This window comes from Hyla sarda, chromosome 10 (genome assembly GCF_029499605.1).
Source record: "Hyla sarda isolate aHylSar1 chromosome 10, aHylSar1.hap1, whole genome shotgun sequence".
Classification (NCBI taxonomy): Eukaryota; Metazoa; Chordata; class Amphibia; order Anura; family Hylidae; genus Hyla; species Hyla sarda.
Genome location: NC_079198.1, coordinates 4,473,939 through 4,484,917, shown reverse-complemented (window position 1 = coordinate 4,484,917; position 10,979 = coordinate 4,473,939). Strand labels below are relative to the sequence as shown.

The 10,979-nt window shown below is 45.6% G+C and overlaps 1 protein-coding gene across 15 annotated transcripts in view; it reads right to left on the bottom strand.

Moving 5' to 3' along the window:
* Window positions 1-723: 723 nt before the first annotated feature.
* LOC130294476 (uncharacterized) overlaps window positions 724-10,979 on the bottom strand; it is a 96,744-nt gene continuing 86,488 nt past the window's right edge. For 12 of the 15 annotated variants that reach the window (XM_056544326.1, XM_056544331.1, XM_056544335.1 and 9 more), the window contains 2 exons: window positions 6,454-6,705; window positions 724-3,258 (listed from right to left, as the gene is read on the bottom strand). In XM_056544326.1, the coding sequence (XP_056400301.1) occupies window positions 1,383-2,501 (1,119 nt within the window). In that variant the 5' untranslated portion in view covers window positions 2,502-3,258; window positions 6,454-6,705 and the 3' untranslated portion in view covers window positions 724-1,382. Of the gene's footprint in view, window positions 3,259-6,453; window positions 6,960-10,979 lie in introns of those variants that run through there. The other 3 variants (XR_008848512.1, XM_056544332.1, XM_056544339.1) reach the window with 3 other exon arrangements.

Here is a 10,979-nt window from a genome sequence, read left to right as displayed (position 1 = left end):
AACAGAGCAGTGCTGGGACCCCGAAAGGATCTGGGGTGCAAATTTCACCAACCTGCTGAATAGCACTTTTGCCAGGATCTTTCTGTCCACATTGAGAAGCGCTATGGGACGCCAATTCTCAATGCAGGACGAGTCTTTACCCTTTGACAAGATGATCAGAGCCGACCTCCTCATTGACTTCGGCAGAGTGCCCGAGGATAGACACTCATTTATTACCTCAGTCAAGAGGGGAACCAAAGTGTCCTTAAAGGTCTTATAAAAAACGCAGATGTTAAAGGACAACTGTAGTGGAACACTTTTATATATGCCCGTGCCCGGGCCTCAAAAATAAACAAAATAAACTCATATATACCTTCCTACGAGCCCCCGTTGGTCCGACACAGGCCTCACGGTCCGGCAGTACTGATGCCATTCCACTTCCTGGGGACGGGGACGCCGCAGAGCCATCGGCGTATCACCGGCCATAGCGATGTCCCGCTCCGGACGATGATAGGCTGAGCCCACTGTCATGTAAGAAGCCGGCCAGAGCTCCTTACACGACAGTGGGCTCAGCCTATCAACGGCCGGGGCGAGACATCGCTACGGCCAGTGATACGCCAACGGCTCTGCAGTTTCCCCATCCCCAGGAAGTGGAATGAGGTCAGCACTGCCGGACCGTGAGGCCTGTGCCGGATCATCGGGGGCTCGTAGGAAGGTATGTATGAGTTTATTTTTGAGGCACGGGCATACATAAAAGTGTTCCACTACAGTTGTCCTTTAAGCCATCCGGCCCTGGAGACTTTTTGAGGGCAAGCCTCTCAATCGCCAGCTTCACTTCCTCTTCTCTGTCAAAACATTAAGAGAGGGGTCTACTCCTGACTGGGAAAAGGCATCAGCCAGGAAAGCCGACATCCTGCCCCGATCTAGATCCCTCTTCCCCAAAAGGTGCGAGTAAAAGGCTCTGACGACCTCCAGGATCCCCGATCTGGACTTGTTCAGAGATCCTTTACTATCGATCAGGCCGGTCACGATCTTACAATCCACTGACATCTTACAGCTCCTTAAAGGGTCGGGCGAGCGGTACTTCCCAAAATACCTCTTGAAAACCAAAGATGCGTGTCTATCATACTGGCACTTCTTTAGCAATGAATTCACTCTGGAGATTTCCTCTCGGTCACCTCCAGTCAAGACAAGAACCTTGAGTTTCCTCCTTATTTCCTGATAGAGACGATCCCTATTCAGACTCCTAAGGTTCGCAGTTTGGCAGAAGATTCTCGCCGCCCGCTTTTTTAACATCTCCCACCACTCTGACTTAGTGCTGCATAAGTCCAGTAATGGTACCTGGCTCTGCAAAAACTCCTCAAAGGACTGTCTTATCTCCTTGACTTCCAGGAGAGACGAATTCAGCTTCCACAATCCCCTTCCCATCCCGGAGTCTCTGAAACAGTCAAAGAAAACATAATCAAACAGTGGTCGGAGAACTCCACCTCAACAACCCACAACGGTGAAGAGACAGACTCCTCCTTCAAAAAAAACCTATCTATTCTAGACCTAATCTCTCTACCTCTAAAGTAAGTGAACCCGCTGTGACCTGGGGTGTGCCGGATGTGGACATCCACCAGGCGAGACTCACTAGCTATTCTATTCAAGGCGAAGCTATCGTAATCTAGCCGATCTCTGGAGCCTCCCCTATCACGAGACCTTGTGACACTATTAAAGTCTCCTCCAAAGATGACCATCTTTGGGTCAGGTAAAGCTACCTCAGCTGCCACCTGAGGAGCCCCCTTCCTTTCCCTTTGGCGTGCCTCCAAACACCTCAGCCTAGAAGGTATAATTTTCTTCCTTGGACCAGTAGTCTCCCCACCTCCGCCGGTACCCTCTCCAGTGGAGTCAGCATCTCGGCTAACCCCAGCTGAAGATTCGACCGTATTGGCAAAACAGATCAGACGGCGGCTGAAGAGGTGACTGAGATCCCCACACAGGTGACAACGAATGTCCCCACAGGTTGCGGCGAGATGTCCTAACCCTCCACACAACGCGCACTTCTGGACCTTACATTGTGCGCTGAAGTGTGTCGGGTCACCGCACCTATGGCAGACCTTCGGCTGTCCCTGGTAGAAAACCAGGATCCTGTCCCTCCCCAGAAAAGTCGAGGAAGCAATGTGGGTGACAGAATTACCTGAAACCTTCAACTTGACCATGAAGGTCCAGGCCCCTGACCAGATACCGAATTCATCCCTGTTATTCTGGGGAATGCTGACCACCTCTCCATAACGCCCAATCCAGGTCATGATATCTATGCAAGAAAGAGATTCGTTACACGTTAATACCGTCACATTCTTGATGTTATTTTGGCAAGAATTTGCCTGGACAGCAAAATCTCGCCACTCGGGTTCTGGCTTTGCCAGCTCGTACCGAGACCAAAAGAGCTTGAAACCTTCAGCCCGGACGAAACTGACATCGAAAAATGTGGTACCATGAGGATGTATCAGGGCAAAGATGTCACCTGCCCTGAAATCCATCTACCATCATTGCCCCGCCACCTAAGACGGACCACATTCCTCCTGGTGACCCCAGACTCCGCTGTGGGGAGTGACCATGACTCCTCTCCTTTGCTCTCGGAAGGCCCCAAGGCCGTGCCTCTCTATCCAAAAGGACAGTTCTACCTCTCTACCCTCTACAGTGATAGATTTATCCCCCCTCCGCAAGGCCTCCAGAAAGCGTCTCTGAAGGTCACTATTCCCAGGACCAGAGGATGCAGGACTCTCATGTGGCCTACGTGACCCGGCAGCAACACTAGCATAACTCTTATTTGGCACCACTGATGGACCAACCACTCCAGCATCCCTTTCACTCCCCACAGAATCCATACTCTCCCCCCCTCTCACACTCACATCCATACACACATACAGAATAAGAGCAGATACTGAGCATTACATCCAGTATACAGGACAGGAGAAGTAGTACTGTACAGTGTATATGTATATATATATATATATATATATATATATATATACACACACACACACATACAGAATAAGAGCAGATACTGAGGATTACATCCAGTATACAGGACAGGAGAAGTAGTACTGTGCAGTGTCATACAGAGTTAGAGACTATGTCCTCTCCATATCATATTATTCTTCCCATCCTCCTTGTGGATAGCATCCAGTTCTATTCTCAGGCTATATAAAACTGGCACTGACCTCCCGGGCTCCACGTGCTGCGCAGGTGCTGGATGCTGCTGGACACGAGGGAATCAGGACCTGGAAACAGAGACTAAAAATAAAGGCAAGTCGGTGAGTCAGAGGACCCTGCGGATTATATCTCACAGGTGTAAACAGCGCAGGGAATGGTTCTGAATGGAGGTGACATTATGTGTTAGGACGGACGGGCGCTCTGTGTATGATGTAGAAAGATCTAGTAAACATAAAAAAATATATTGCACAGTAAAGTGTGACATCATAGCTATACAGTGGAGGTATGTATGAGGTGGTCTATGTATGACATCATAGCTATACAGTAGAGGTATGTGTGAGGTGGTCTATGTATGACATCATAGCTATACAGTAGAGGTATGTGTGAGGTGGTCTATGTATGACATCATAGCTATACAGTGGAGGTATGTGTGAGGTGGTCTATGTATGACATCATAGCTATACAGTAGAGGTATGTGTGAGGTGGTCTATGTATGACATCATAGCTATACAGTGGAGGTATGTGTCAGGTGGTCTATGTATGACATCATAGCTATACAGTGGAGGTATGTGTCAGGTGGTCTATGTGTGACATCATAGCTATACAGTAGAGGTATGTGTGAGGTGGTCTATGTATGACATCATAGCTAAACAGTAGAGGTATGTGTGAGGTGGTCTATGTATGACATCATAGCTATACAGTAGAGGTATGTGTGAGGTGGTCTATGTATGACATCATAGCTATACAGTGGAGGTATGTGTCAGGTGGTCTATGTATGACATCATAGCTATACAGTGGAGGTATGTGTCAGGTGGTCTATGTATGACATCATAGCTATACAGTAGAGGTATGTGTCAGGTGGTCTATGTATGACATCATAGCTATACAGTAGAGGTATGTGTCAGGTTGTCTATGTATGACATCATAGCTATACAGTAGAGGTATGTGTCAGGTGGTCTATGTATGACATCATAGCTATACAGTAGAGGTATGTGTGAGGTGGTCTATGTATGACATCATAGCTATACAGTAGAGGTATGTGTGAGGTGGTCTATGTATGACATCATAGCTATACAGTGGAGGTATGTGTCAGGTGGTCTATGTATGACATCATAGCTATACAGTGGAGGTATGTGTCAGGTGGTCTATGTATGACATCATAGCTATACAGTAGAGGTATGTGTGAGGTGGTCTATGTATGACATCATAGCTATACAGTGGAGGTATGTGTCAGGTGGTCTATGTATGACATCATAGCTATACAGTGGAGGTATGTGTCAGGTGGTCTATGTATGACATCATAGCTATACAGTGGAGGTATGTGTGAGGTGGTCTATGTATGACATCATAGCTATACAGTAGAGGTATGTGTGAGGTGGTCTATGTATGACATCATAGCTATACAGTAGAGGTATGTGTGAGGTGGTCTATGTATGACATCATAGCTATACAGTGGAGGTATGTGTGAGGTGGTCTATGTATGACATCATAGCTATACAGTGGAGGTATGTGTGAGGTGGTCTATGTATGACATCATAGCTATACAGTAGAGGTATGTGTGAGGTGGTCTATGTATGACATCATAGCTATACAGTGGAGGTATGTGTCAGGTGGTCTATGTATGACATCATAGCTATACAGTAGAGGTATGTGTGAGGTGGTCTATGTATGACATCATAGCTATACAGTAGAGGTATGTGTGAGGTGGTCTATGTATGACATCATAGCTATACAGTAGAGGTATGTGTGAGGTGGTCTATGTATGACATCATAGCTATACAGTGCAGGTATATGTCAGGTGGTCTATGTATGACATCATAGCTATACAGTGGAGGTATATGTCAGGTGGTCTATGTATGACATCATAGCTATACAGTGGAGGTATGTGTGAGGTGGTCTATGTATGACATCATAGCTATACAGTAGAGGTATGTGTGAGGTGGTCTATGTATGACATCATAGCTATACAGTGCAGGTATATGTCAGGTGGTCTATGTATGACATCATAGCTATACAGTGGAGGTATGTGTGAGGTGGTCTATGTATGACATCATAGCTATACAGTAGAGGTATGTGTGAGGTGGTCTATGTATGACATCATAGCTATACAGTGCAGGTATATGTCAGGTGGTCTATGTATGACATCATAGCTATACAGTGGAGGTATGTGTCAGGTGGTCTATGTATGACATCATAGCTATACAGTGGAGGTATGTGTGAGGTGGTCTATGTATGACATCATAGCTATACAGTAGAGGTATGTGTCAGGTGGTCTATGTATGACATCATAGCTATACAGTGGAGGTATGTGTCAGGTGGTCTATGTATGACATCATAGCTATACAGTGCAGGTATATGTCAGGTGGTCTATGTATGACATCATAGCTATACAGTGGAGGTATGTGTGAGGTTGTCTATGTATGACATCATAGCTATACAGTAGAAGTATGTGTCAGGTGGTCTATGTATGACATCATAGCTATACAGTGCAGGTATATGTCAGGTGGTCTATGTATGACATCATAGCTATACAGTGGAGGTATGTGTGAGGTGGTCTATGTATGACATCATAGCTATACAGTAGAGGTATGTGTGAGGTGGTCTATGTATGACATCATAGCTATACAGTGCAGGTATATGTCAGGTGGTCTATGTATGACATCATAGCTATACAGTGGAGGTATGTGTGAGGTGGTCTATGTATGACATCATAGCTATACAGTAGAGGTATGTGTCAGGTGGTCTATGTATGACATCATAGCTATACAGTAGAAGTATGTGTCAGGTGGTCTATGTATGACATCATGGCTAAACAGTAGAAGTATGTGTCAGGTGGTCTATGTATGACATCATAGCTATACAGTGCAGGTATATGTCAGGTGGTCTATGTATGACATCATAGCTATACAGTGGAGGTATGTGTGAGGTGGTCTATGTATGACATCATAGCTATACAGTGGAGGTATGTGTGAGGTGGTCTACATAGATATACAGTAGAGGTATGTGTCAGGTGGTCTATGTATGACATCATAGCTATACAGTAGAGGTATGTGTCAGGTGGTCTATGTATGACATCATAGCTATACAACAGAAATATATAGAAAAAGACAGAGGAGACACAATGCGCATCTAAGCGTAGTAAAAAAATATATATAGATAATCTGAGTGTAAAAGAAAATAATTAAATTAAATTAAAAATGGATGTCGGCTCCAAGGAAGGGGGGGAGCAGCCGTTTCCAGATTAGTGTTTTAGGTTATTATGTTAGGTTTGCTCACCTTTCTGTGTTGTACCGTGGGCACAACACCAGTAGACGCTTGTTTCCCACTATTCTGGGGGACACAGATTGGAGGAGTGCAGCCGGCACTAGACCCGTTCTCACCGGCGGAGGACGGTCACTGGAATGGAAGAATATCGGTCCCGTGGTCCCGAGTAAAAAGAGAAGTGCTTCTGTGGGCGCTCACCTCCGTCACAGATATAGTCCGTCACAGGTATGTGGATGTTTCCGAGAACTTAGTAAAATAAAACCGCTTGGACACGGATGTATTTGGAAAATAAAAAGAAGGTTTATTCCTTCAGCATGCAATACAGCAACGCGTTTCGAGGGGCGGGGACCCCCTCTTCATCAGGCTTTCATAGCTATACAGTGCAGGTATATGTCAGGTGGTCTATGTATGACATCATAGCTATACAGTGGAGGTATGTGTCAGGAGGTCTATGTATGACATCATAGCTCTATACAGTGCAGGTATGTCAGGTGGTCTATGTATGACATCATAGCTATACAGTGCAGGTATGTGTCAGGAGGTCTATGTATGACATCATAGCTATACAATGGAGGTATGTGTCAGGAGGTCTATGTATGACATCATAGCTATACAGTGCAGGTATATGTCAGGTGGTCTATGTATGACATCATAGCTATACAGTGGAGGTATGTGTCAGGAGGTCTATGTATGACATCATAGCTATACAGTGCAGGTATGTCAGGTGGTCTATGTATGACATCATAGCTATACAGTGCAGGTATGTCAGGAGGTCTATGTATGACATCATAGCTATACAGTGGAGGTATGTGTCAGGTGGTCTATGTATGACATCATAGCTATACAGTGGAGGTATGTGTCGGGGAGTCTATGTATGACATCATAGCTATACAGTGCAGGTATGTGTCAGGTGGTCTATGTATGACATCATAGCTATACAGTGCAGGTATATGTCAGGTGGTCTATGTATGACATCATAGCTATACAGTGGAGGTATGTGTCGGGGAGTCTATGTATGACATCATAGCTATACAGTGGAGGTATGTGTCAGGTGGTCTATGTATGACATCATAGCTATACAGTGCAGGTATATGTCAGGTGGTCTATGTATGACATCATAGCTATACAGTGGAGGTATGTGTCAGGTGGTCTATGTATGACATCATAGCTATACAGTGCAGGTATGTGTCAGGTGGTCTATGTATGACATCATAGCTATACAGTGGAGGTATGTGTCAGGTGGTCTATGTATGACATCATAGCTATACAGTGCAGGTATGTGTCAGGTGGTCTATGTATGACATCATAGCTATACAGTGCAGGTATGTGTCAGGTGGTCTATGTATGACATCATAGCTATACAGTGCAGGTATATGTCAGGTGGTCTATGTATGACATCATAGCTATACAGTGGAAGTATGTGTGAGGTGGTCTATGTATGACATCATAGCTATACAGTGGAGGTATGTGTCAGGTGGTCTATGTATGACATCATAGCTATACAGTGCAGGTATGTGTCGGGGGTCACCTGACATATAGTGTAAAAAGAGTCGTACATTTAAAACACACGACTAAGGGTACATTCACACCACGTTTTTGCAATACAGTTCCCGTATACGTTTCCAATATGAAAACCGTACGGAACCGTATTGACAACCGTATGGATGGATTCTCCATTGAAAATCGTACGCCAAAAGATGCATCAGGTTGTGTCCGTTTTGCTTCTTGTACGGTTTTGTCCATTTTTTCCCCGTACCCAAAACTGTAGCCGACCACGGTTTTTGGTCCGGGAGAAAAACTGTATATGTTTTTTTTAGCATGGGAGTCAATGGGAACCGTACAGAACCGTATGTGCGTACTGTTCTATCCGGTTTTCACCATATGGTGACTTTGCACAGTTTTTTTTTTTTAAATTTCAAACAAACAAGTAAAATTTTATTCATAATGGAATGAAAAGTTAAAAACGTATATACACGTTATTTTCTTAAAAAACGGCTGCAGCCGGACATCATTTTTCAAACCGTATATGGGTTAAAATTTGTACACATGTTTTGATACAGTTTAGTCCGGTTTTGAGGAATCCGTTTAATCAAAAACCTGATACGGGAACTGTATAGCAAAAACGTGGTGTGAATGCAGCCTAAGTCGCAGGCACCCTGGCTGCAGACCATCGCACATTACAACCCTGTGCAACCCCAGCCGGACAGATCACTGCGGATCATATAATGGAAAGTGTCAGTAATAAGAAATGTGACAGGTGCCTCAGCTCTTCTAGGGGTTGAGCAGTGCCACCTGCTGGCAAAGAGAAGGCACTACCTCTTATTGGTCATCATTTATTTTATAAACCCTGTGATATAGAAATTTGTGCCATATTTTTAGACAATAAAAGACGTATTTTTGGCTAATGATTTTGCTGTATTCATAGCCATTGTTTGGGCCATGGCAAAAGTTGTAGTCCAAAATACAACTTAAAATTGGGCATCTCCTTTATGCATGTGGATAGTGGATGGTTGCTTGAGGTCAGTGTTTTCCAAACAGGGTGCCTCCTGCTATTGCAAAACTACAACTCCCAGCATGACCGGACAGCCTTCAGCTGAAATCATTTTTAAAGACACTCCACCTACCTCTCACCTAGTCATTGGTGCTGATGTGCAGCATGGCCACCGGGTCAACTCCAGCCCCTCCAAGTAATCTGTCCACCCAATCTGTGATGCTCCGAAATCGAGCGTCAGAAAGACAACACACTGTGCGCCAATCCTGGTCTTTGTGACAAATCGCCCTGTCTGTCCCCCTAATAATGAAGTCCTCCACTACCAGCACCTGTCTGTCCCCCTAATAATGAAGTCCTCCACTACCAGCACCTGTCTGTCCCCCTAATAATGAAGTCCTCCACTACCAGCACCTGTCTGTCCCCCTAATAATGAAGTCCTCCACTACCAGTACTTGTCTGTCCCCCAATAATGAAGTCCTCCACTACCAGTACTTGTCTGTCCCCCAATAATGAAGTCCTCCACTACCAGTACCTGTCTGTCCCCCTAATAATGAAGTCCTCCACTACCAGTACCTGTCTGTCCCCCTAATAATGAAGTCCTCCACTACCAGTACCTGTCTGTCCCCCTAATAATGAAGTCCTCCACTACCAGTACCTGTCTGTCCCCCTAATAATGAAGTCCTCCACTACCAGCACCTGTCTGTCCGCCTAATAATGAAGTCCTCCACTACCAGTACCTGTCTGTCCCCCTAATAATGAAGTCCTCCACTACCAGTACTTGTCTGTCCCCCAATAATGAAGTCCTCCACTACCAGTACTTGTCTGTCCCCCAATAATGAAGTCCTCCACTACCAGTACCTGTCTGTCCCCCTAATAATGAAGTCCTCCACTACCAGTACCTGTCTGTCCCCCTAATAATGAAGTCCTCCACTACCAGTACCTGTCTGTCCCCCTAATAATGAAGTCCTCCACTACCAGTACCTGTCTGTCCCCCTAATAATGAAGTCCTCCACTACCAGTACCTGTCTGTCCCCCTAATAATGAAGTCCTCCACTACCAGTACCTGTCTGTCCCCTAATAATGAAGTCCTCCACTACCAGTACCTGTCTGTCCCCCAATAATGAAGTCCTCCACTACCAGCACCTGTCTGTCCCCCTAATAATGAAGTCCTCCACTACCAACACCTGTCTGTCCCCCTAATAATAAAGTCCTCCACTACCAGTACCTGTCTGTCCCCCTAATAATGAAGTCCTCCACTACCAGTACTTGTCTGTCCCCCAATAATGAAGTCCTCCACTACCAGCACCAGTCTGTCCCCCTAATAATGAAGTTCTCCACTACCAGCACCTGTCTGTCCCCCTAATAATGAAGTCCTCCACTACCAGCACCTGTCTGCCCCCCTAATAATGAAGTCCTCCACTACCAGCACCTGTCTGTCCCCCAATAATGAAGTCCTCCACTACCAGTACCTGTCTGTCCCCTAATAATGAAGTCCTCCACTACCAGCACCTGTCTGTCCCCCTAATAATGAAGTCCTCCACTACCAGTACCTGTCTGTCCCCCAATAATGAAGTCCTCCACTACCAGCACCTGTCTGTCCCCCTAATAATGAAGTCCTCCACTACCAGCACCTGTCTGTCCCCCTAATAATGAAGTCCTCCACTACCAGCACCTGTCTGTCCCCCTAATAATGAAGTCCTCCACTACCAGTACCTGTCTGTCCCCTAATAATGAAGTCCTCCACTACCAGCACCTGTCTGTCCCCCTAATAATGAAGTCCTCCACTACCAGTACCTGTCTGTCCCCCAATAATGAAGTCCTCCACTACCAGCACCTGCCTGTCCCCCTAATAATGAAGTCCTCCACTACCAACACCTGTCTGTCCCCCTAATAATGAAGTCCTCCACTACCAACACCTGTCTGTCCCCCTAATAATGAAGTCCTCCACTACCAGCACCTGTCTGTCCCCCTAATAATGAAGTCCTCCACTACCAACACCTGTCTGTCCCCCTAATAATGAAGTCCTCCACTACCAGCACCTGTCTGT